Source organism: Carassius gibelio, chromosome B22, assembly GCF_023724105.1.
Source record: "Carassius gibelio isolate Cgi1373 ecotype wild population from Czech Republic chromosome B22, carGib1.2-hapl.c, whole genome shotgun sequence".
Classification (NCBI taxonomy): Eukaryota; Metazoa; Chordata; class Actinopteri; order Cypriniformes; family Cyprinidae; genus Carassius; species Carassius gibelio.
Genome location: NC_068417.1, coordinates 6,236,843 through 6,262,228, shown reverse-complemented (window position 1 = coordinate 6,262,228; position 25,386 = coordinate 6,236,843). Strand labels below are relative to the sequence as shown.

Below are 25,386 nucleotides of genomic sequence, written 5' to 3'. Positions count from 1 at the left end.
AATGCACTGGATATATTTGTAGCCTATTTACATTAAACATATTCGTACAGATGACGAAATCAAAATTATTTATTTGTCATAGTTTTTATCTATTTAAATCGTATTCAATTATTTAGAAATAATCAGTGATTTCCATGCTGTTAAATAATATATTGGTTGATCAGAATGTGCAAATTGAATACAAAATATTAGAATACATAAAAAAATAAAGATAGTGTGAATTTATTGTACTTTCGTGTTTGTAAAGCGCAATCCGAGTTACACTTTCGGTCAAGTTCACATCTGCGTCGGCGAATTCTTTTCAGATAAAAGTTGTAAGAGCTAGGGTCTGATTAATTAACATGAACAATTATGTTGAATTTCATGCTCGTTTCATGCTCATATAAGCAATGCCCGATAATGATATTGCTCTTAAATGTTTTATTTTTCTATTATTATTGTTATTATTTTATTATTGATGTTATAATAATTCAGCCGAGCTTTTTTTCCCGTCATATTTGTGGGCATAAGGCAATGTCTTCGAAAACGCGCAGGTGGTTTATGGAAAACAAAACTTAATTACAACTATTACACTTAATAACGTATATGAAAATATAGCAGAAATCTGCCATACATTTATAATGAGAACTTTATAGGAATCTATAGTAAAATCTGTCCTTGCCCATCTTTCAGCGCGCTGTCATTAAAACGCATCAGCGGGAGCTCGCGCGCGCTCTCTCTCTCTCTGTCTAACGCATAACTTAGAATCCTATTGTGCTGATACAAGTTGTAATGTTACGTCTGATATGTATCTCAGTTATCTGATTTATCATAGGATGTGTCCAAGACCGTGCACAGACATTTTGAGGGGCAGTGGCCTAAACCAAAAAAAGAGGCACTAAGGGGGTGGTTGCTTGTTAACACAAATTATCCAGTTATTACAAAATGTACAATTAAAAAAGAAGACAGAACACGCTCAAATACATTTCAGACTTTATTGTAGAAGTTTTGATAGAACATCACAATTACACATTACTGATACTTTTTTATATTTACTTGTTCCATTTACAGCAACACTGTATGTTACATTGTATTTCTTTACATGAGCAGGATCTGATGGATTTTGTAACTGAAGCAAAAACTCAAAGTCTTCTGGCTTTTTCTCCCTTGTATACATGGCTGTGGCTGCCTCACTCTCCATTTCTTCCTGTTCTGCATCTGTCTCTTCCCTCTCCGTCTCATTGTATTGCCTTTCTTTCTCATTCTGAACTTTTTCTGTCTCCGGCTCAGTTCCAAGACCTTCACTTTTACTCCGTTGAATTGATTCTGAGGCATTTTCATCTTAATATAGAGAATGAATAACAAACCTGTTACAATCATATTTTAAATACAATTGTTAGGCTTTAGTGCTAATTAAATGTATGTTCTTGTAATATAATTACTCTTCCATTCAAATAATTTAATGTCTATCTTTCTTGTTATAAAACTCTTGCATATTCAGAATCCTTTATTGTCAGCCAGTTTAACAACACTTACCTGTAAGTGTCTGATTTGGCTGATGCTGAATGGGCTCTCCCTCACTCTCTGAGCCTGCCTCTGCCTCATCTTCAATGGAGTAATAAGTAATAGACATTTAATTTCATATTGGCATACAGCCTAAATATATACAACTCATTTAGAGCCTATGATGTGTTAGTGTCAACTAAGACAAGTGATTATAATGGGAGATATACTTACAATAATTAAACAGACAAACTGTCTGCTAACTGTTCTATATGATGATTTACCTGCTGGCTTGCTGGAGCTTTGAATCCATGTTTGCAATGTTGAACTGCCTTTAGCAGCCTCCCTTCTCTCTTTCTCTCTCTGTCTCTGTCTTCTTTTTTGTGAAGGCATTGTTTTTTATGGTTGTCTTGTCTACAAAGTGTGCCAACAACAGAAAATGTAGTTATTTGTATTAGATCTGATCGAGAGTACAATTATAATTTGATTAGACAAGCAGCTTCTTAGAACGTGGTTATGTTGTACAAGTTGTTAGCACTAGTAGAAGACAAAGAGCACAAAACATTACCGACATAAATACAAAAAAAAAAAAAAAAAAGACTAATTTCGCAGATTCAACCACTGTCTTGCATAGCCTACCTGTTAATGCAACAGCTTTCGTGAACTGTCGTGTTCACAAGCGCCGCAGACACATACTGTGAGTGATGCTGCGGAGTGCGGAGCGAGCGGGAAAACCTGGAGCGGATTCGCGGAATCAACGGAATGCTTTGATCGGAGCTGTAGGGAAGAGGGGCACCTCAGTCGATGAGGGCAGACTGGCAGTGGCTCTGGCCACCGGGCCACCCCCCTGTGCACGGCCCATCATGTGTCTGTGACGGATGTTAATAAGGGTGTGTACTCACAATCTATATTAATGTATTTCACTAATGATCCCTCCTTTCAATTTTCATGTATTTATTTTGTATTTGCCGTTCACGAAAATGTGATAATTTAGGTTTGTCCTTTATTTGAGTCATTTTTGGGAAAAGAGTTTTATATTGATTTTACGTTGTGACGTCATATCTGTTCAGCCCGCGCTGCGTCCTCAGACCGCGCTGAGCACGCTGAGGAGAGGTAAGCAGTTAGCGGTGCTCCGCCAATATAAAGTTGTAAAAGTTACCAGAATTGTTAATAAGTACTTAATATGCTAAAATATTATTGTTAAGAGTGTTATAAACGTACTGAAAATTGTTTTATGTGTGGATGGATGACATCTAATGGTTTATCATTGAGTACAGCGGTTTGAGTATGTATGTGCGTCAGTAGGACACAGTGATTTTAGTGAATCAATTAACTGGTGTTGTATCTGTCCAGGTGGAAAAATCACAGAACGAAAACCTTTCTCATTGTTGTACTCTCTCTGCTCCATCCAGGTATAGATAATTGTTCATTTGATCTTCAATTAATTTTTGTATCACTTTGTTCAATTCATCAATTCCAATTCATGTTTGATTTAAAAATTTGCTGCAGAAGATTATATCATATCTGGATAAATGTCTGTAACGATTTATCTGGCACTGTATTTTTGATGTTATCATTGTGATTTTCACTGAGACCGCGCTGAGCACGCTGAGGAGAGGTGGAAAAATCACAGAACGAAAACCTTTCTCATTGTTGTACTCTCTCTGCTCCATCCAGCACCTGCATGCTCCATTTCAATAAACCCTCCATCAGCAGCAGTTCCTGTGATCCGTGTCTTCATTTATAACACAACGCAGATCGAAACCGTGCCATAGACAGGCCGGTTACAGTGGTGCCGTGACCCGGATGAAGATCAGCTCACCTCGGATCTTCGTCCAAGAGTCAATGCCGTTTGATCACCGGTGGATGCTGCACTTCCGACCAGGTTCTGATGAGCAGTAACACAAAGTGATGCACTTTCAAAGAACTGGACACTTTACTATACAATTAGCACTACTAGTTTTATTTTTCTTTCTCTAGTTTATTTAATGATTTTGTTTTGCTGGTGTTTTTGCCATTTGAATTCTTTATTCAGTGTTTTGATAACTTAAACAGGAATAATGGCATATGGTTTCAATTCAGATACTTTTAATGTTGATAGGGACATGTCAGATTCAAGTTTTGCAAGAGGAAGACACCTCAGTGATCATTCATTTACTCCTTTTGTAGGGAGGGGTAATGTAGAACGAACACCTGAATTTTGTTCTACTCGAGTAACTGAACAAACACCTAGCCAGTTAAGGAGTAACCCATTATCAGTCAGCCCTGATTTAAATGATGCAGCATGGTATAACCTCATAACACACATTGCTCAGGAAGTAGGACAGACTATAATTTCTGCTCAAAGTGGGGAAAGGTGTGGGGAAAGAGAAGCCAGTAATGCACAGACAAAAAGTTTAGGTGCAGGTCAGTCATTCTCAGAGGCACCCTCACTAAATTTAACAGGAGTTAAACTGGTCATGCAGTCTGAAGTAAGGGAGCCCCCTGTTTTCCGAGGAGATGTAACTGATAAGTTCAGTGTGCATGAGTGGGAGGATTTAGTGGACACTTACCTGCGGAAAAGAGGCCTACCAGTATCTGAGCATCATCATGAAATCCTTTCGAGGCTGATGGGTAAAGCCAAAGACATTGTTCGAATAACCCTTCGTAGTAACACTTCCCTAAGACCCTCTGAGAACCCCAGAGTAATATTTGATATTCTGAAACAGCATTTCAGTGAGGTCAGGTTCTCCTCTATGCCTTTAGCGGATTTCTACGGCACAGTACCTGTTGCCGGGGAAAATCCAGTTGAGTATTGGGTCCGTTTAAATAAGGCTGTGGATGTTGCAGAGGAGGCTTTAAATAGACTTGGGCGGCAGATGGATAACCCGTGCCAGGAGGCAGCTATGATGTTTGTCAAATACTGCCCAGACCCAACATTGTCAGCAATTTTCCGCTTGAAAGCACCAGATAAGTGGACGGCGAGTGAAGTACAAGAGCATCTCGACAGATATCATACTGAACAAAAGGAACAGTTAGCAGTCAAATTCAAGCGTAACATTGTTATGAGGAATGCTACAGCTCATACTCAGTCACTTACAGAGAATGAGATTGCAGCTAGTGGTTTCCCTGTTGTGCCGTCCGATAATCTTAATGCTGGCACTCCATCTCCTCCACAGAATGATGATAATTGTATGAAGACACTCATCAGTCTACTTGACCGTGCTCTTTTCCAGAATAGTCAAGCGGAGATTAGGTGTCCTCGACCAAGCCAACCACCTATGAGACCATGTAAGGTATGCCGTTCTCATGAGCATTCAACTTTAGCGCACTGTCGGAGACAACGACTCTGTCTCGCCTGTTTCCAACCTGGTCACATAAAGAAGAATTGTACAGAAAGTCAACCCAGCACTGGCAATCAGTTCACAAAGCCACTTCAGGGTTCACCGACTTTAAAATAGTCGACCCACACCTGGAGAGGGGACGTGTGGGTGGAATGGAACAAACCCTCGAAAATGCAGATATTAAGCAAGCTTATGAAAGTGCATGTGCACAAGCTCCAGCTGAAGTCAAAGTGATTGCACAGAATACGCAAACTCTTGAAGTGTTTGATGAGTTATTTTATGCCCCTGTATATGTGAATGACCGATTCCAGATGAAGGGAATGTTGGACTCAGGATCTATGGCATGCACTTTCAGTGAAGCAGTAGAGAGTAGAATGCTCAGTGAAGATGTGTTGCCAAAACCCACACCATTGACACAAGAAATAATGTTAATAGGATGTGGAGGTAAAATAACCAAGCCAAAATGCATGTATGAAGTTGAGCTGAAAGTGTATGGTGAGAGATGTTTAGTCCCTGTTTTAGTCGTGCCAGGGCAACGGGATGATTTAATCATCGGTACCAATGTAATTAAGTTCCTCATGCACCGAATGAAGATCAGTGATGATTACTGGAGGATTTTGTCTAACAGTGTTTCAGAGCCATCTTTCTCATGTGAACGATTCTTGGATGTCATGGCAAATACTTGCCGCTGGAGAGGTGGAGATCCACCAGACAAGGTTGGGACTGCTAAGCTCCAACAGTCAGTCACCCTAATGGCCAAATAAGAACACCTTGTCTGGGGACGGCGGCCGAGTAATACTATCATGTCACCAGGGAGCACTGTAGTCGTGGAGGCCACTTCTTCCAGAACTATGCCACGGGACATCATCATAGGCCGTGTTGTTACACCTCTGTGGGGAGATCGTTGGGTTCCTTTAAAAGTTACCAACCTCTCGGACAAGCCGGTCACCCTTAAAAGGAACTGTAAACTAGCTGATGTATTCCCGTGTCTTGCTGTGGAAGATTTTGAGCTGTTGCAGGGTGTCAGTCATGCTCAGGTGCCCACATCCGAGAAAATTTACCAACCTGGTGTCACAGGAGATCTTAAACAGAGACTTAGGGCCGTAAGCCTCAATGACATTGACATTGACTCATGTTCTGCCAGTGATGCGGCAAAGGAAAGGCTTGTCCAGTTGCTTGAGAGCTACAATGATGTATTCTCCAAACATGCTCTGGATTGTGGGGAGGTCAGAGGTTTTGTTCACCGCATCCACTTAACTGACACACGCCCTTTTCGACTTCCATACCGTCGGGTACCACCTGCTCACTATCAAAAATTACGCCAAGTTCTCTCAGAAATGGAAGAGCAAGGAATAATCCGTAAATCAGTGAGTGAGTATGCCTCACCTTTGGTTTTAGTATGGAAGAAGGACGGCAGCTTAAGGATCTGTACAGACTTTAGATGGCTGAACGCTAGGACCATTAAGGATGCGCACCCGCTCCCACACCAATCAGACTGTCTCGTTGCTTTGGGTGGAAATACTCTCTTCAGTACTATGGATTTAACGTCAGGCTTTTATAACATCCCCATGGCTGAAGAAGATAAAAAGTACACCGCGTTTGCAACTCCAGTAGGTCTCCATGAGTACAACAGGATGCCTCAAGGGTTGTGTAATAGCCCAGCGTCTTTTATGCGTATGATGTTAAGTATCTTCGGGGACCTGAATTTTAGCAGTCTGCTGTGTTATTTGGATGACTTATTGGTGTTTGCACCTGATGAGACTTCAGCTTTGGAGCGGTTAGAGCTAGTGTTCCAACGATTGAGGAGCCACAATCTCAAATTAAGCCCAAAAAAGTGCCATCTGATGCAAGCGTCCGTTAAGTTTTTAGGTCATATCATCGATGGGAATGGTGTTTCCGCTGATCCTTCAAAGGTTGAAGCCATAGCAAAACTGTCAAAAGCTGACCTCATGGAAGAAGATGGGTGCACTCCATCTGTACGGAGGATTAAATCTGTCTTGGGGATGATCCTCTATTACCAGCACTTTATCCTTAATTGCTCCTCCATTGCCAAACCACTCTTCTCCCTAACTGCTGGACAGAAGAGGAGGACAAAGGTCAAAACTGAGGCTAAGGCAGGCACTTACAGAAAGCTGAAGCCAGATGACTGGACCCCAGAGTGTGACGATGCCCTTTCTAAGCTGAAAGAGAGCTTGCTGCAGAGTGTGGTATTGGCACATCCCGATTTTTCCCTTCCATTAGTCTTGTCAATCGATGCTTCTCTGGAAGGGCTTGGCGCTGTGCTATCGCAGATACCAGCAGGTGAGGAAAAAGCACGCCCGATTGCATTTGCAAGCAAGTCATTGAGTAACTCTCAGAAGAGATATCCAGCACACAAGCTCGAGTTTTTAGCCTTAAAGTGGAGTGTGTGTGAAAAATTCAGTCATTGGCTAAAGGGCCACACGTTCACTGTATGGACAGACAATAATCCACTCACTTATATCCTAACAAAGGCTAAACTCGATGCTTGTGAACAGCGCTGGGTGTCTAAGCTTGCTGCTTATACTTTTGATCTCAAGCATATTGCTGGAAGTAAGAACACAGTAGCTGATGCTTTGAGCCGTGATCCTTTCACAAAAACTGTAAGTCGCAGGCTTATCACAGAGCAATACAGCAGTCTACTGTCTGAGGCTGAAAGTGTAGATAAAGATGGAGTTCAGGACATTTTCCGTTTACAAGTGAACACCCTTCATGTATTGTCTCAGTCAAACTCAGTGTCTTGTGATCACACAACGGTCAGGACCCTTTTGAGCCTCCACGATCAATGGGAGATTGTAACTGAGCTACGGGCCATGCAGGCAATCCAGTCCATTCAGAATGCAGCAATCCCTGGAACCGACACAATTGCAGTAATCCCTCTCGATGAGATCTGACAGGGCCAAGAGTCAGACCCAGTAATCTCGAAGGTTATACCCTTCCTGAGTCAGAATAAACGTCCGTCAAGGCGAGAAGTGGCTAGAATGGATACTAAGGCTCTAGATCTTCTTAAGCATTGGGATCGACTGAAGGTTCAAGATGGAATAGTCTATCGTGTTTCAAAAGATCCTTTGAGCCATCATAAGAAGTTCCAACTTGTACTTCCTTTTAGTCTCAGGGCTAAAGCCTTAAGTGGTGTGCACGATCTCGCTGGACATCAGGGACAGTCAAGAACTGTTCAGCTAACTCGACAACGCTTTTTCTGGCCTAGAATGGAGCGTGACATAAGGGAGTATGTCAAATGTTGTCAGAGATGTATATTGGCCAAAACACCTGAGCCATCTGCTCGAGCCCCACTTGAGAACATCAGGACTTCGGCCCCTATGGAGTTAGTGTGTTTGGACTTTTGGAGTGCTGAGGACAGCAAGCAGCGTTCTGTAGATGTATTAGTCGTGACAGATCACTTTACAAAGTTGGCTCATGCTTTTCCATGTGTGAACCAGAAAGCAAAACAAATTGCGAAGAAGCTGTGGGATCATGTCTTCTGCATATATGGTTTCCCGACACGCATTCATACGGATCAAGGGACCAACTTTGAAAGTACCCTCATTGCAGAACTGCTCAAGCTGGCAGGTATTAAGAAGTCACACACTACAGCGTACCACCCGATGGGAAACGGTGGAACAGAGCGGTTCAATCGGACCCTGGGCAGTATGCTTCGTTCTCTGCCTCTCAAGGAGAAACACAAGTGGCCTGAGCAGATACACACATTGACATTTGCATACAATGCCACAGTACACGAGACCACCGGTTACGCCCCATTTCAGTTGATGTTTGGTCGCATTCCAAAGCTACCTGTTGATGTCATTTTTGGGCAGGTGTTGCATGACCCTGTGATTGTTGACCATGACAGTTATGCAGAAACACTTATGTCTTACCTTCGTGAAGCAGCTCACATTGCCCAGAAACACACTGAAAAAGAACAGAAAAAGCAGGCTAAGGCTTATAATCGGAAAGTCAAGGGTACATGTTTGAACATTGGAGACAGAGTGCTCCTTGCAAACAAAAGTGAAAGAGGAAAGAAAAAGCTTGCTGACAAGTGGGATCCAACGGTCTATATTGTAAAGGATCGAAACCTTCAAACTAACATCTACAAACTGATTGATGATGCTGGGAAATCCAAGGTGGTGCATCGAAATTTGATTTTGGATGTCAGCTTTCTACCAATTGAACCACCTCAAGATGGCAAGGACATCCAGTTAAATGCTGAGACTATGGAGACAGAGTCTTGTATGTCTGAGTTATCTGATTCATCAGAAGAAGAGAGTCTTGATGATGGAACAAAGGAATGTGTGCTTGATGAACGAGATGAAGTTAAAGATCAAGAACCTTTGTGTGATGATGGTGATTTGGAATCTGATAATTCAATCCAAAGTCGAAGAAGTGTCTGTTATCAAAATCCCAGAGAAAATGAGGCCGTTGGTGGTTATTCTGATGAAGTTTCTGCTATAGAAACTGAATCTCATGATAATAACACTAACTCACAAATACAGACTGTGGATGACTCTCATGCTAACAGTATTCCTGACACACAAGCACAAATTCCCACTGACACACAGGGTGTTAGGACTCGTGCAGGAAGGGTTGTCAAAAAAGTTAGCCGTTTGATTGAATCCATGACACAGAGACCATTTTACAGTCAGATGGTGGGGTCATCATTAGGCAAGAGATCAGGATCAGTTCTTTCTTTATTTTAAAAATCTAATATGTTATTTTTCAGTCACAGTACTGTGAAGGGGTGTGTGACGTATGAATTTCATTAAGTGTAATATAGGCCAGATTTTTGTGTGTTGTACAAGGCAGCATGCTTTTCTGAGAATGTCTAAGACTTGATCAATCTTGGACTTTTCTTAATCTTTTAAGTAGATAACTTACAATGTTAAACTGCGAATGAGATTCGTTGAAAATCTGGTTCTGTTGGATCAATTGCTTTTGTCATTTTGGTCAGGATATTAGTGAAATTCAGGAGGGGTGAATGTGACGGATGTTAATAAGGGTGTGTACTCACAATCTATATTAATGTATTTCACTAATGATCCCTCCTTTCAATTTTCATGTATTTATTTTGTATTTGCCGTTCACGAAAATGTGATAATTTAGGTTTGTCCTTTATTTGAGTCATTTTTGGGAAAAGAGTTTTATATTGATTTTACGTTGTGACGTCATATCTGTTCAGCCCGCGCTGCGTCCTCAGACCGCGCTGAGCACGCTGAGGAGAGGTAAGCAGTTAGCGGTGCTCCGCCAATATAAAGTTGTAAAAGTTACCAGAATTGTTAATAAGTACTTAATATGCTAAAATATTATTGTTAAGAGTGTTACAAACGTACTGAAAATTGTTTTATGTGTGGATGGATGACATCTAATGGTTTGTCATTGAGTACAGCGGTTTGAGTATGTATGTGCGTCAGTAGGACACAGTGATTTTAGTGAATCAATTAACTGGTGTTGTATCTGTCCAGGTGGAAAAATCACAGAACGAAAACCTTTCTCATTGTTGTACTCTCTCTGCTCCATCCAGGTATAGATAATTGTTCATTTGATCTTCAATTAATTTTTGTATCACTTTGTTCAATTCATCAATTCCAATTCATGTTTGATTTAAAAATTTGCTGCAGAAGATTATATCATATCTGGATAAATGTCTGTAACGATTTATCTGGCACTGTATTTTTGATGTTATCATTGTGATTTTCACTGAGACCGCGCTGAGCACGCTGAGGAGAGGTGGAAAAATCACAGAACGAAAACCTTTCTCATTGTTGTACTCTCTCTGCTCCATCCAGCACCTGCATGCTCCATTTCAATAAACCCTCCATCAGCAGCAGTTCCTGTGATCCGTGTCTTCATTTATAACACAACGCAGATCGAAACCGTGCCATAGACAGGCCGGTTACATGTCATAGAATTAGCTTCCGTTTATTGGTTTTACTCTTAGCTCATGCAAATATTACTTGCTCCTTTATTAATAACATTGCTTCATCATAATCATAATCTTACCTGTCCTAATCATGTGTTCATGTTTTCATAGACAGATTTTCATCTTCAGATTTTTTTTCATTATATAAATTATGACCAAGAACCCCCCCCCCCCCCCCCCACCCCCGCTTAATCGATTAATCGTTTTTGAAACCTATCTATGATCAAAATGAGAAATTTCCCAAAATGCCCATCCCTACTTGCAATAGATGATTTGATGTTGTTTGGAGACGAAAAAATATGAAACGGAGCATTCAAGCATCACAACAATAATAGTTTAGTACAGATTTTTACCAAAAAAACATTAAGTGCAACAATAATCTTTAAATAGCAAAAAAATCTTGTCTGGCATATTTAGATCAAGAACAAGAACATACTATTTACAGATCACAATGCAAAATTAATTAATTTCATTTTAAAATTAATTGAAGTATTATTTAATTTCAAAAACATTAAAGTAGACACTTTAGTTGAATTTGATATGCTTTCTGTGTATATAAAACCACTTTTGTACATTTATTTTAATGTGATTTCATTATCAGTATGTTTCTCATATGAAATGAATACCTATACAATGTCCATGTGCTTCAAATGTGGCTAGGTTTAGTTTCATAAAACAAATGTCCTACCTTCCACACATTGTTGTCTGTCCTGTAACGAACTTCACTCTCAAAGCAGCCGCTGTTCTTTGTAAAATCCCAGTATATCAATCACCTTTATTTATATAGTGCTTTAAACAAAATACATTGCGCCAAAGCACTGAACAACATTCATTTGGAAAACAGTGTCTCAATAATGCAAAATGATAGTTAAAGGCAGTTCATCATTGAATTCAGTTATGTCATCTCTGTTCAGTTGAAATAGTGTCTGTTTTAATTTGCAATCAAGTCAATGATATCGCTGTAGATGAAGTGACCCCAACTAAGCAAGCCAGAGGCGACAGCGGCAAGGAACCGAAACTCCATCGGTGACAGAATGGAGAAAAAAACCTTGGGAGAAACCAGGCTCAGTTGGGGGGCCAGTTCTCCTCTGACCAGACGAAACCAGTAGTTCAATTCCAGGCTGCAGCAAAGTCAGATTGTACAGAAGAATCATCTGTTTCCTGTGGTCTTGTCCTGGTGCTCCTCTGAGACAAGGTCTTTACAGGGGATCTGTATCTGGGCTCTAGTTGTCCTGGTCTCCGCTGTCTTTCAGGGCAGTAGAGGTCCTTTCTAGGTGCCGATCCACCATCTGGTCTGGATACGTACTGGATCCGGGTGACTGCAGTGACCCTCTGATCTGGACACAGACTGGGTCTGGTGGCCACGGTGACCTCGGAACAAGAGAGAAACAGACAAATATTAGCGTAGATGCCATTCTTCTAATGATGTAGAAAGTACGGTGTTATGTGAAGTGTTCCGGTTCCAGTTTACCTAATTAATGCAGCCTGAAAATCCTTTAACGGATTTGGATATTAAAAGCATATTAGTATGTTATGTGTATGCCAGGTTAAAGAGATGGGTCTTTAATCTAGATTTAAACTGCAAGAGTGTGTCTGCCTCCCGAACAATTTTAGGTAGGTTATTCCAGAGTTTAGGCGCCAAATAGGAAAAGGATCTGCCGCCCGCAGTTGATTTTGATATTCTAGGTATTATCAAATTGCCTGAGTTTTGAGAATGTAGCGGACGTAGAGGAGTATAATGTAAAAGGAGCTCATTCAAATACTGAGGTGCTAAACCATTCAGGGCTTTATAAGTAATAAGCAATATTTTAAAATCTATACGATGTTTGATAGGGAGTGTAAGAGCCTATTTTGATTAGATTCAGTTTTTGAATATTTTTGTTTGAATTTGCTTCATTTGTAATCTTACTTTATTTATGTTACCATTTGGATAAATATTCTGTAAAAATATGTAATATGTTAAAATTGTTTACTGGCTCTTTAAGAATCACGACTGTGAAGCTTTGCGGCAGTGCGCTCTTTGGAATACAGTGGAGTTGCACAGTTTTCTTTACCGCATCCGTGATATTGAAGATTTAAGATCATATTTTGCTTTTTTAATTTTATTTGTTTTATTGAACTGACAATCAAGATTAAAGGAAGATATTTTATCAGAAAACGGATTACGTGGATTGTTTTATTGGACACGGAGCGAGTGAAACCTAAACCGAAACTAAACGCGCACTCACATTAGTAAAGAAAACTTACTCCTGAAGGATAAGGACGTGTTTGACACGAAGATATGTGGATGTTTTACGGAACAGTGGATCTTGCAGTACATGTTATGTGGAGTTTCGTTGGAAAAGGACGTTATAGGATTACCTCGGAAGCGCGGCCTTATCTACCCGCAATCTAATGGCGCAGTTTCTGTGGAGAAGATTTCTGAGGTAAAAAAAAAAAAAAAAAAAAAAAAATTTAAACGTGATACTGCACAGTTCAGCAAATGATATAAGGGCAATTAATTATTTGTTTTGATGCTTTAAACTAAGAATGGATGAAAATACGAAGATTAATGAGGATTGCACTAGTGCTAAAAGGCCAATAAAAATGACGGAGAAAGCAAAGGAAGAAAGATTGCAAAGGCTTTTGCAGTCAAGGAAAGCTAAACTTGCTCAGCTCACAAGTAAATCTAAGGAAATTGAACAACTTATGGATGATTCTGCACATATTGACATTGTTCGAACTAAACTGGAAACTGAGTACAAACATTTGTATAAAGACTTCTGTCAGCTGAATCATGCTGTTGAGGAGTACATGTCTGATGAAGATTATGCAAAGGACCAGCATACATGGTTTGAACCAAGAGTCAGCTCATGTGAAAGATTTATTAATGCAGTCAACAGGTGGATTGAAACAGGTTGCAGAAAATGCTGAGCAAGCAATACAGTGTGATCTAGAAGTGAATCCTGATGATAGCATTTCCTCTGTGTCAGTGACTTCCAGTAAGAAACATAAGAAACATGGGTCAGTAGATGGCAGATCTACAGCTTCTACAACTTCTTCTGCACGAATATCTGCTGAAGCAGAAAGAGCTGCACTGCTTGTTAAACATGCTGCATTGAAGAAGAAACAAGCTATTGAACGACAAGAGGCTGAACTAAAAGCAAAAAGGGAAGAATTTGAGCTAGAAGTTGCCCTTGCAGTGTCAGATGCTAAGATTAAAGTTATTAAGCAGTATGAAAGTTGTCGGTCTTCAGCAGTAAGTCACAAGGGAATGGATCTGGAAACAGGTAGCATAACACCTCGTGAAGATGTACTGAAACAGGAAAGTCTGCTTGATAATGTTTTTCAACCTCTTAGGCCACAGTCAACTAATAACTCCATCCCAAATGAGCCTTCTACAGGTAGAGAGGGAAACGTAGTTGGTACATTATGTAATGCTATGGAGCGACAAGCCAGCATCACTGAGTGCTTAGTGAAGCATCAAAAAATGTCCATGCTTCCTTCAATTGACATACCTATTTTCAAAGGAGATCCTCTCGATTATAAGCTGTTCATTCGGGCCTTCGAACATGGCGTTGAAGAACGTACCGATAATGATAAAGACCGTTTGTACTTCATGGAACAGTACACGACTGGAAAGCCTAAGGAACTGGTTCGTAGCTGTCTACATATGAATCCAGCAGAAGGCTATCTTAAGGCAAAGCAGCTTCTGAGAGAGCATTTTGGAAATGAGTATCAGATTGCAGACGCATACATGAGCAAAGCTCTACACTGGCCTTCCATCAAACCTGAAGATGGAGAAGCACTTCACTCCTTTTCATTGTTTCTGTCAGGATGCTGCAATGCAATGTCAGATATAAGTTACATGGAAGAGATGGATAATGCAGCAAATCTAAGAGCCATCGTGGTGAAACTTCCATTCAAATTAAGAGAAAAATGGCGATCGGTGGCATGTGATATTCAAGAGAAGCGAAATGCTAGAGTGAAGTTCAAAGATTTAGTTGATTTCATTAATAAGCAGGCAAGGATTTCTCTCCATCCAGTGTTTGGAGACATAAAAGATAGTTCAGCAGCTAAAGGACATGCTAAGTCACAAGCAGAAGCAAGCGCTTATAAAAAGGCTGTAACAAAAAGGGTCTTCACGACTAGTGCTGTACCAGTTGACAAAAAGGTTGAAGATGATGACACACTTGCAGTTCAAAGATCGCAAAATAAACATGCCAGCAACCAGAAGAAACCATGTCTTTTTTGTAAAGTACTGCAACACAATCTGGAATCCTGTAAAAGATTGAGAAGCAAGACACATCAAGAGAAAATTGACTTTTTGCGAACCAAAGGATTGTGTTTTGGCTGTTTAAAGCATGGTCACATGAGCAAACAATGCAAAGATAGAATGAGCTGCAGTGAATGTTCTTTGCCACATCCAACCATACTGCATATGAAGTCGAAGGAAACTGCTTGTCTTCAGGAAGACAAAATGGATAGCTGTGAAAGACAGTCTGTTACTAGTGCACTAGTCTGTGCAAAAAAGGATGCAAGTGGAGACGAAGATACCTGTGAGACTGAATGTACTTTGTCAATTGTTCCTGTACAAGTTAAGACTACTAAAGGTACACAACTGGTCAAAACGTATGCCTTTCTCGACCCAGGAAGTTCAGATACTTTTTGTACAGAAGCGTTGATGTCTGAGCTGAAAGTGAATGGAAGAAAGACTGATATACTTCTAAAAACCATGGGAGATGAAAAACAAGTCAAAACTCACATAGTGTCTGGGTTGGAGATTAGTAGTCTAGATGGTGACGAGTTTGTTCCACTTCCAGACGTCTTCACACAGAAAACAATTCCAGTTCACAAGAGTAACATTCCACAGCAAAAGGATTTGGAGAGATGGCCGTATCTTAAAGAGGTTTGTCTCCCTAGTATTGAAGCAAAAATTGGACTACTAATAGGAGCTAATGTGCCTGAAGTCATGGAGCCTTGGCAAGTTATTAGTAGTAAAGACAATGGACCTTTTGCTGTTAGAACCAAGTTGGGCTGGACAGTCAATGGGCCTCTCAGGAATAGTAATGATGTCACAAGAAAAGGAAGGTGTGCTCCAGTATCGGTGAATCGCATATCAGTAGCCAGATTAGAAGACTTGTGGCAACAGCAATTCAAGCAGGATTTCCCTGAAGCAGAAAAGGATGATCAAGTGGAAATGTCCAAGGAAGACCTCCAATTTATGAAAATGATGTCTGAGTCAGCTAAGCTTGTAGATGGTCATTACAGCTTGTGCCTGCCTTTGAAGAACAAGGCTATTCAGATGCCAAATAATCGTGTGGTGGCTGAACAACGGGCTCTGAATTTGAAAAGAAAATTCATCAGAAATCCTGATTTCCACACAGAGTATACATCTTTCATGAACAGTCTCATCAAAAATGATTATGCTGTTGAGCTCACAAAAGACAACCACAAGAAAACCGATGGCAAAATATGGTACATACCTCACCATGGGGTGTACCATCCCGTCAAGCACAAACTGAGGGTTGTTTTTGACTGTGGGGCATCGTATCAAGGGATATCGTTGAACCAACAACTTTTACAAGGTCCCAACCTCACAAGTAATCTTGTTGGTGTCATTACAAGATTCAGACAAGAAAGGATCGCCTTTATGGCAGATGTGGAAGCTATGTTCCACCAGGTTCGCATGCATGAAGAGGATTCAAATCTTCTTAGGTTCCTGTGGTGGCCTCACGGAGATTATAATGGAGACTTGGTGGAACATAAAATGGTTGTCCACTTATTTGGCGCTACTTCTTCGCCCAGCTGCGCCAGCTTTGCTTTGAGGAGGTGTGCTGAAGATCACGGCACACTGTTCAAACCTGATGTTGCTGATGCTGTTCTTCGAAATTTTTATGTAGATGACTGTTTAAAGTCCACAGCCACTGAGACACAAGCCATAGAGTTATATCATGGTCTGCGAGCAATATGTTCCAAAGGAGGTTTTCGCCTGGTCAAGTGGACAAGCAACAGTCGTGCTGTGCTGGCAGCTATCCCTAAGAATGAATGGGCTGATGGAGTGAAAAACTTGGATCTTGATCAGGAAACACTGCCAATGGAAAGAGCATTGGGCATCCACTGGAATGTCGAGTCAGACACATTTCAATTCAAAATAGTCATTAAAGATCGTCCATTCACTCGACGAGGACTGCTCTCAATCGTCAGCTCTATCTATGACCCATTGGGGTTTCTTGCACCTGTAGTTTTACCAGCAAAGATGATCCTGCAGGATTTATGCAGACTGAAAAAAGGATGGGATGATGATCTTCCAGAGCAAGCAAAACAAAGGTGGACAGACTGGCTCAGTGGACTTCATCAGCTTGAAGAGTTCAAGGTGAGCAGATGCATTAAACCAGCAGATTTCGGAGAAACTGTTGTGGCACAGCTCCATCACTTCGCAGATGCGAGTGAAGATGCGTATGGTACAGCAAGCTATCTTCTTCTACGTAATCAACAGGACCAGGTGCACTGTGCACTGATGATGGGGAAGTCCAGAGTTGCCCCTTTAAAAAGGCCTACAATTCCACGAATGGAACTGACAGCTGCGACAGTTGCCACAAAAATGGATCTGATGTTAAAAGGAGAGTTACAGCTGAAACTTAAACCTTCAGTCTTCTGGACGGACAGCACAGCTGTACTTAAATATCTCAGAAATGAAAGCACAAGATTCAGAACATTTGTGGCGAACAGAGTCACAACAATTCTGAAGGCCTCAAAGATCGAACAGTGGAACCATGTTGTAACTGGCTCAAATCCAGCAGATTGTGCCTCGAGAGGGCAAAAGGTCAACACTTTCATGCAAAATGAAAAATGGATCTCAGGTCCAAAATTTCTTTACCAATCCACAGATGAGTGGCCAAAGAGCATGGAAGAAATTATAATATCTGCAGATGATCCAGAGATCAAGAAGTCTGTGTTGGTCAATTCAGTACAGACCCAACATAATAACAGTTCTGTTAGACAACTGATGGATCATTCCTCCTCTTGGATAAAGCTTCGGCGCATTGTAGCATGGATTCTAAAATTTAAGACCATGCTGTTGGATCTTGTACAAAAGAGAAAGACACTTACTGCTGCAGAGACTCTAGTCAATTCAAGTAACGACAAGCAGATAGTGAACAAAAGGATGGAAGACATCAAAGCTAAATGGAAAGGAAGTAACATCTCAGTTGATGATTTGGAGGAGGCTGAGCTTGAAATAGTGAAGTACTGTCAAAGAGAGAAGTTTGCTGAGGAGATATCAGCTCTGCAACGTGGGCAAGCCATAAAGAGAAACAGTTCGATTTACAGGTTAAACCCCCAGTTGCACAGTGAAGTTTTACGCGTTGGTGGAAGACTTAGCAATGCTGCTATGCCGGAAGAAAGCAAGCGTCCTATGATTATTCCAAAGGATCTTCATGTCACCAACTTAATCCTCCAGAATATTCATGAGAAAACAGGACACAGTGGCAGAAATCACATGACTTCTGCACTGCAACAGAAATACTGGATACCAGGTGCCAAATCTGCAATCAGAAAAATTCTCGCACAATGTGTTATTTGTCGTCGTTTACATTCCTCAACAGGAAAGCAAATAATGGCAGACTTACCATCAGACAGGGTGTTACCAGATGATCCACCTTTTACAAGAGTAGGTGTAGATTACTTTGGACCATTCATGGTTAAACGTGGAAGAAGCATTGTCAAGAAATATGGTGTTATCTTCACTTGCTTAGCAATTCGTGCAGTGCATATCGAAGTGGCTTCTTCATTGGATACTGATTCCTGTATAAATGCTATACGTCGATTTGTAGCCAGAAGAGGACAAGTGAAAGTTATCAGGTCAGACAATGGGACCAATTTTGTAGCTGCCGAGCGTGAATTAAGACAATCCATTGAAAAATGGAACAACGAAAAGATTCAGGACCATCTCAGCCAGCAAGGAATTAAGTGGGTTTTCAATCCTCCCACTGGGTCTCACCATGGCGGGGCATGGGAGAGATTGATACGCTCAATAAGAAAAATCCTTAATGCTACAAGCAGAGAACAAGTTCTTGATGAGGAATGCCTTCAAACTGTTTTCTGTGAGGCAGAGGCTATAATTAACAGTCGTCCAATAACAGCAACATCAAGCGACGTAAACGATCTGGAAGCTTTGACTCCAAATCACTTGTTGTTACTCAAGACAAAACCATCGTTGCCTCCAGGACTGTTTGACAAAGACAACCTGTATTCTAGACGCAAATGGAAACAGGTGCAGTATGTTTCTGAATTGTTTTGGAAACGTTGGTGTCGTGAATATTTGCCACAACTACAACAGAGACAAAAGTGGAATAACACAAGAAGAAACTTCTCTGTTGGAGACATTGTTCTGGTAGTTGATGACTCCGCCCCTAGAAATTCCTGGATGTTAGCAAGAGTTATTGAAACTATTCCTGACAAGAAGGGTCTCGTTCGACAAGTCCGCATTAAAACAAAAACCAACATTTTGGAAAGACCCATAACAAAACTTTGCCTGTTGCAGGAGGCAGAATGAGTAGTGAAGGCAATATGTCTATAGGAACCTAAATTTGTGTTGCTTTGGACTTTAAGAATTTACATTGGATATTAAAATAATATGGCTCCTTCTGTATACATTTAAGTAATTGTTTCAAAGAGTTTGAGAACAATTAGGGGCCGGTAATGTAAGAGCCTATTTTGATTAGATTCAGTTTTTGAATATTTTTGTTTGAATTTGCTTCATTTGTAATCTTACTTTATTTATGTTACCATTTGGATAAATATTCTGTAAAAATATGTAATATGTTAAAATTGTTTACTGGCTCTTTAAGAATCACGACTGTGAAGCTTTGCGGCAGTGCGCTCTTTGGAATACAGTGGAGTTGCACAGTTTTCTTTACCGCATCCGTGATATTGAAGATTTAAGATCATATTTTGCTTTTTTAATTTTATTTGTTTTATTGAACTGACAATCAAGATTAAAGGAAGATATTTTATCAGAAAACGGATTACGTGGATTGTTTTATTGGACACGGAGCGAGTGAAACCAAAACCGAAACTAAACGCGCACTCACAGGGAGCCAGTGCAGTGTGGACAGGACCGGGCTAATATGGTCATACTTCCTGGTTCTAGTAAGAACTCTTGCTGCTGCATTTTGGACTAGCTGTAGTTTGTTTACCAAGCGTGCAGAACAACCACCCAATAAAGCATTACAATAGTCTAACCTTGAAGTCATAAATGCATGGATTAACATTTCTGCATTTGACATTGAGAGCATAGGCCGTAATTTAGATATATTTTTGAGATGGAAAAATGCAGTTTTACAAATGCTAGAAACGTGGCTTTCTAAGGAAAGATTGCGATCAAGTAGCACACCTAGGTTCCTAACTGATGACGAAGAATTGACAGAGCAACCATCAAGTCTTAGACAGTGTTCTAGGTTATTACAAGTAGAGTTTTTAGGCCCTATGATTAACACCTCTGTTTTTTCTGAATTTAGCAGTAAGAAATTACTCGTCATCCAATTTTTTATATCGACTATGCATTCCATTAGTTTTTCAAATTGGTGTGTTTCACCAGGCTGGGAGGAAATATAGAGCTGCGTATCATCATATAAAGCGTGAAGAGTAGCGGCCCTAGAACTGAGCCTTGAGGTACTCCATACTGCACTTGTGATCGATATGATACATCTTCATTCACTGCTACGAACTGATGGCGGTCATATAAGTACGATTTAAACCATGCTAATGCACTTCCACTGATGCCAACAAAGTGTTCAAGTCTATGCAAAAGAATGTTGTGGTCAATTGTGTCAAACGCAGCACTAAGATCCAATAAAACTAATAGAGAGATACACCCACGATCAGATGATAAGAGCAGATCATTTGTAACTCTAAGGAGAGCAGTTTCAGTACTATGATACGGTCTAAATCCTGACTGGAAATCCTCACATATACCATTTTTCTCTAAGAAGGAATATAATTGTGAGGATACCACCTTTTCTAGTATCTTGGACAGAAAAGGGAGATTCGAGATTGGTCTATAATTAACTAGTTCTCTGGGGTCAAGTTGTGGCTTTTTTATGAGAGGCTTAATAACAGCCAGTTTGGGGACATATCCTAATGACAATGAGGAATTAATAATAGTCAGAAGAGGACCTATGACTTCTGGAAGCACCTCTTTTTAGAGCTTAGATGGTATAGGGTCTAACATACATGTTGTAAGTTTAGATGATTTAACAAGTTTATACAATTCTTCCTCTCCTATAGTAGAGAATGAGTGGAACTGTTCCTCAGGGGGTCTATAGTGCACTGTCTGATGCGAAACTGTAGCTGACGGCTGAATGGTTGCAATTTTATCTCTAATAGTATCGATTTTAGAAGTAAAGTAGTTCATAAAGTCATTACTGCTGTGGTGTTGGGAAATGTCAACACTTGTTGAGGCTTTATTTTTCGTTAATTTAGCCACTGTATTGAATAAATACCTGGGGTTATGTTTGTTTTCTTCTAAAATAGAAGAAAAGTAATCAGATCTAGCAGTTTTTAATGCTTTTCTGTAGGATATGCTACTTTCCCGCCAAGCAATACGAAATACCTCTAGTTTTGTTTTCCTCCAGCTGCGCTCCATTTTTCGGGCTTCTCTCTTTAGGGTGCGAGTATGCTCATTATACCATGGTGTCAAACTGTTTTCCTTAACCTTTCTTAAGCGTAAAGGAGCAACTGTATTTAAAATGCTAGAAAAGAGAGAGTCCATAGTTTCTGTTACATCATCAAGTTGTTCTGAGGTTTTGGATATGCTAAGGAATTCGGATACATCAGGAAGATAACTTAAAAAGCAGTCTTTTGTGGTAGAAGTGATGGTTCTTCGATACTTGTAACAAGAAGTAGAATTTACAATTTTGGCTATATGAAGTTTACACAGAACTAAATAATGATCTGAGATATCATCACTTGGCTGAATAATTTCAACATTATCAACATCAATTCCATGTGACAGTATTAAATCTAGAGTATGATTTCGACAATGAGTAGGTCCTGAAACGTGTTGTCTAACACCAATAGAGTTCAGAATGTCTATAAATGCTGATCCCAATGCATCTTTTTCATTATCGACATGGATATTAAAATCACCAACTATTAAGACTTTATCTGCAGCCAGAACTAACTCGGATGTAAAATCACCAAACTCTTTAATAAAGTCTGTATGGTGGCCTGGTGGCCTGTATACAGTAGCCAGTACAAACATAACAGGGGATTTATCATTAACATTGGTTTCTCTGGATAATGTTATATGAAGCACCATTACTTCAAACGAGTTATACTTGAAGCCTGCCCTCTGAGAAATCCTGAAAATGTTATTATAAATTGAAGCAACTCCCCCCCCCTTTGCCTTTTAGACGCGGCTCGTGTTTATAACAATAATCTTGGGGGGTGGACTCATTTAAAATAATGTAATCATCAGGTTTTAGCCAGGTTTCTGTCAAGCAGAGCACATCTATATTATGATCAGTTATCATATTATTTACAAAAAGTGTTTTCGTAGAAATGGATCTGATATTCAATAAGCCAATCTTTATCATTTGTTTATCCATATTGCATTTGTTTTTTATTTGTTGAACCTCAATTAAATTGTTAACCTTAACTTGGTTTGGACGTTTTTTGTATTTTCTAGTTCGTGGAACAGACACAGTCTCTATAGTGTGATATCTAGGTGAAAGAGTCTCTATGTGCTGAGAATTAACTGACCTCTGTGACGGGAGGCAGCTAGCAGACGGTCGGTTTAGCCAGTCTGTCTGCTTCCTGACCTGGGCCCCAGTTAGTCAAGGATAAACACTAAGACTATTTGCCATATTTCTAGACAGAAGAGTGGCGCCACCCCAGGAGGGATGAAGACCATCTCTTTTAAACAGGTCAGGTCTGCCCCAAAAGCTCGTCCAATTGTCTATATAACCTATGTTATTCTGTGGGCACCACTTAGACATCCAGCCATTGAGTGATGACAATCTGCTATGCATCTCGTCACCACGGTAAGCAGGCAGGGGACCAGAGCATATTACAGTGTCTGACATCGTGCTTGCAAGTTCACACACCTCTTTAAAGTTATTTTTAGTGATCTCCGACTGGCGAAGTCGAACATCATTAGCGCCGGCATGAATAACAATCTTACTGTATTTACGTTTAGCATTAGCCAGCACTTTTAAATTTGCCAAGATGTCAGGCGCTCTGGCTCCCGGTAAACATTTGACTATGGTGGCTGGTGTCTCTATATTCACGTTCCGTACAATAGAATCGCCAATAACTAGAGCACTTTCATCAGGTTTCTCAGTGGGTGCATCACTGAGTGGGGAGAACCTGTTTAATGTTTTGATCGGAACAGAAGAGCGGTGTTTTGACCCACGACTACGCTGCCTCACCGTCACCCAGTTGCCCTGCTGCAGGGGCTCTGCTGGAACCGGACAATGTACAGGAATCCCTGAGCTAGACGCATCCAAAGCCATATCTAGAGCCCTAACATTCTTACTGTCCTCAATTAAAGTTTGGATGCGTGTCTCTAATTCTGAAATCTTCTCTGTCAGCCTAACTGTTTCCCTGCATTTATCACATGTGAATCCCTCATCAGCGACAGAGATAGATAAACTGTACATGTGGCAAGAGGTGCAAATAACTATTGTAGGAGAAGCCATTACTCACCGTGCTTGATGAAATATTCTTACTGCGGTTGTTTGATGAACTTGTGAAAAACTGCAGCGTGAGAGAGAAGAGGAGAGGAGAAAAGAAAACGCTAATGACAAGCTAACGAGTGCTAACGCTTTGCAGGTGTGCTGCAGTCACGGAAGAGTGAACGATCAAAGTTAATCTGATAAGATTGATCGGTAATATCAGAAATATGGTGTGAATTAAGTTATATTTTACAATTTTACAATTTAAAAAACAAAACCAGTATAGCCACAGTTCAGTGTCTTTTTTCTCCACCACAGACAGGTTGATCGGAGGAGAAAGCTTCACTGATTAGCAACACAATACAGTTTTAATTCATCAACTGGTCAATTAATGTCAAGTCATAATAAATATGAATCATTTCTAATACCATATGATTTGAGATTATGTTTCTGCTCTGTCACCAAACCTCCATCGTCACTGTACAGCCGTGTTTCTAATGTATTAAACCGCTGTGGTGTTTTGTAGGGGAATACACAGCCCACGTTAACACCATCAATCCTGAGATATTCTGGACAATCCAGAGTTTCTCTAGGAGTAAACCTAAGAAAGAAAACACATGCTGTTGTCAGTTCTGAAACTTTCATCCAAAAATGCAGGTTTTCTATTTTAACATATGCACCTGCTCCTGAAAGTGTAATTGTGCTCATGTTCAGTCCATGTGCAGTTAATATAGTCCAGATTTATGATAAGACAATTAATATCTGGGTAAAGAAGAGAAGAGAAAAACAAGATAGTTAACACTTAAATGCACTTTAATTTATTTTTCATTATAATGAATTATGTAATTTATAAATGTCACAGTACAGCTATATGCTCTGTCTGTAAGGACTGCAAAGAAATATCTACATACAGGAAATATGTACATTTACAGTCAAAATCACAATTTTATACAGGCTTTCTGGTTAAAATTAAATAAAAATATTTAGAACATTTTGATTTAGTCATTATATGGAGAAACTGAACTGAAAGTGTTGTAAGCTCAAGTTGTGTCAAACTGTCTTTGGTTGCGTGTGCACATCATGGACACAGAGAAGCCTTTCTGGAAAATAAGCATCTGAATATTGTCAACTCTTCAGGCGACGGGTTACTGGAAAATTTCACAATTTCCTGAGGAGTATCACTTCTGCTGTTTAAATGATTGCCATCGGGAGACATATATATGTTAACAAATTAGATTTTAACATCTTAACTGTTGAAGAACCACATACTTCCATGTTTTAAAGAGCATATTAAACCACAAAAAGAGGTAGAAATTAAAAAAAATCCAACAAACCCAACTCCAATCAAACTAAAGGAAAAAAAACATTACATTTCAAAATAGTGCAGTTGTAAAATACTTACGTGGCTGGGATGATGCAGAGAAAGCAAATGAAGGAATGTTCCCAAGGAAAAGAGCAACTAAAAGCATCATCATCTTGGACAGGGTCGTGCGCTTGTTGTTTTAGATCTGTTTTGGTCTTGCCTGTTCCAACTTAAATATCTGCTGTGTGTGCTGACGTATGTTCAAGAGAAGCCACATTCTGCTGATGTCTGTTATAAACACAACTGACTGCTAAATGTGTGTTCGAAAGAGAGTAGACATTAAACATTTACATGAAAACACACATATCAAAAACCTACAATAAACTATACTAATATGTTTAAAGAAAAAAACTATATCCTATATTTTGACCTTAATTAGACAATAAAGTACAAGAAGTGCAATCAACAGCAGAATAACTTATTCCCATCAGAAATCACTGAAACAAAGTTTTGTCTCAAAACTAATATGCTATCATAGTTGGTGACCGTATCTTTATGCCAGTGGAGAAATATATTACTAAAGATGAACTGATTGTGAATATTATATTATATTAGTATATATATAGAACAGCAACAACAAAGAAATCACTCACTGCTCTTGATTTAAAAGCTTCTGTAACTTTAATA

General features: G+C 39.9%; 3 protein-coding genes and 1 long non-coding RNA gene across 4 annotated transcripts in view; 1 reads left to right on the top strand and 3 right to left on the bottom strand.

Annotated features, from left to right (window-relative positions):
- The window catches only part of LOC127987694 (uncharacterized), a 2,462,016-nt gene that overhangs the window by 660,118 nt on the left and 1,776,512 nt on the right, over window positions 1-25,386 (bottom strand). The gene's annotated exons all lie outside the window — the stretch shown is intronic.
- On the bottom strand, window positions 961-1,923 carry LOC127987761 (MAP7 domain-containing protein 1-like). The gene is made up of 3 exons (XM_052590166.1): window positions 1,767-1,923; window positions 1,516-1,584; window positions 961-1,320 (listed from the first exon to the last, which is right to left on the bottom strand). Exons 1-3 carry the CDS (start codon window positions 1,873-1,875, stop codon window positions 974-976), a joined length of 525 nt encoding a protein of 174 aa, XP_052446126.1. The 5' UTR covers window positions 1,876-1,923; the 3' UTR covers window positions 961-973.
- On the top strand, window positions 2,359-3,200 carry LOC127987822 (uncharacterized). The gene is made up of 2 exons (XR_008161441.1): window positions 2,359-2,894; window positions 3,076-3,200. It is a non-coding gene; the product is annotated as an uncharacterized LOC127987822 (long non-coding RNA).
- On the bottom strand, window positions 22,544-23,435 carry LOC127987740 (uncharacterized). Its single transcript, XM_052590137.1, has one exon. The coding sequence runs from the start codon at window positions 23,418-23,420 to the stop codon at window positions 22,557-22,559; it is 864 nt and encodes a 287-aa protein (XP_052446097.1). The 5' UTR covers window positions 23,421-23,435; the 3' UTR covers window positions 22,544-22,556.

Bases quoted from the DNA above. Each gene is read 5' to 3' on its own strand.
- LOC127987761 (XM_052590166.1), bottom strand. From the start codon at position 1,875: ATGCCTTCACAAAAAAGAAGACAGAGACAGAGAGAGAAAGAGAGAAGG. The intron at 1,585-1,766 runs GTAAATCATCAT...ACTCCATTGAAG, and splicing joins AAGCTCCAGCAAGCCAGCAG to ATGAGGCAGAGGCAGGCTCA. The intron at 1,321-1,515 runs GTAAGTGTTGTT...CTCTATATTAAG, and splicing joins GCCAAATCAGACACTTACAG to ATGAAAATGCCTCAGAATCA.
- LOC127987740 (XM_052590137.1), bottom strand. From the start codon at position 23,420: ATGGCTTCTCCTACAATAGTTATTTGCACCTCTTGCCACATGTACAGT.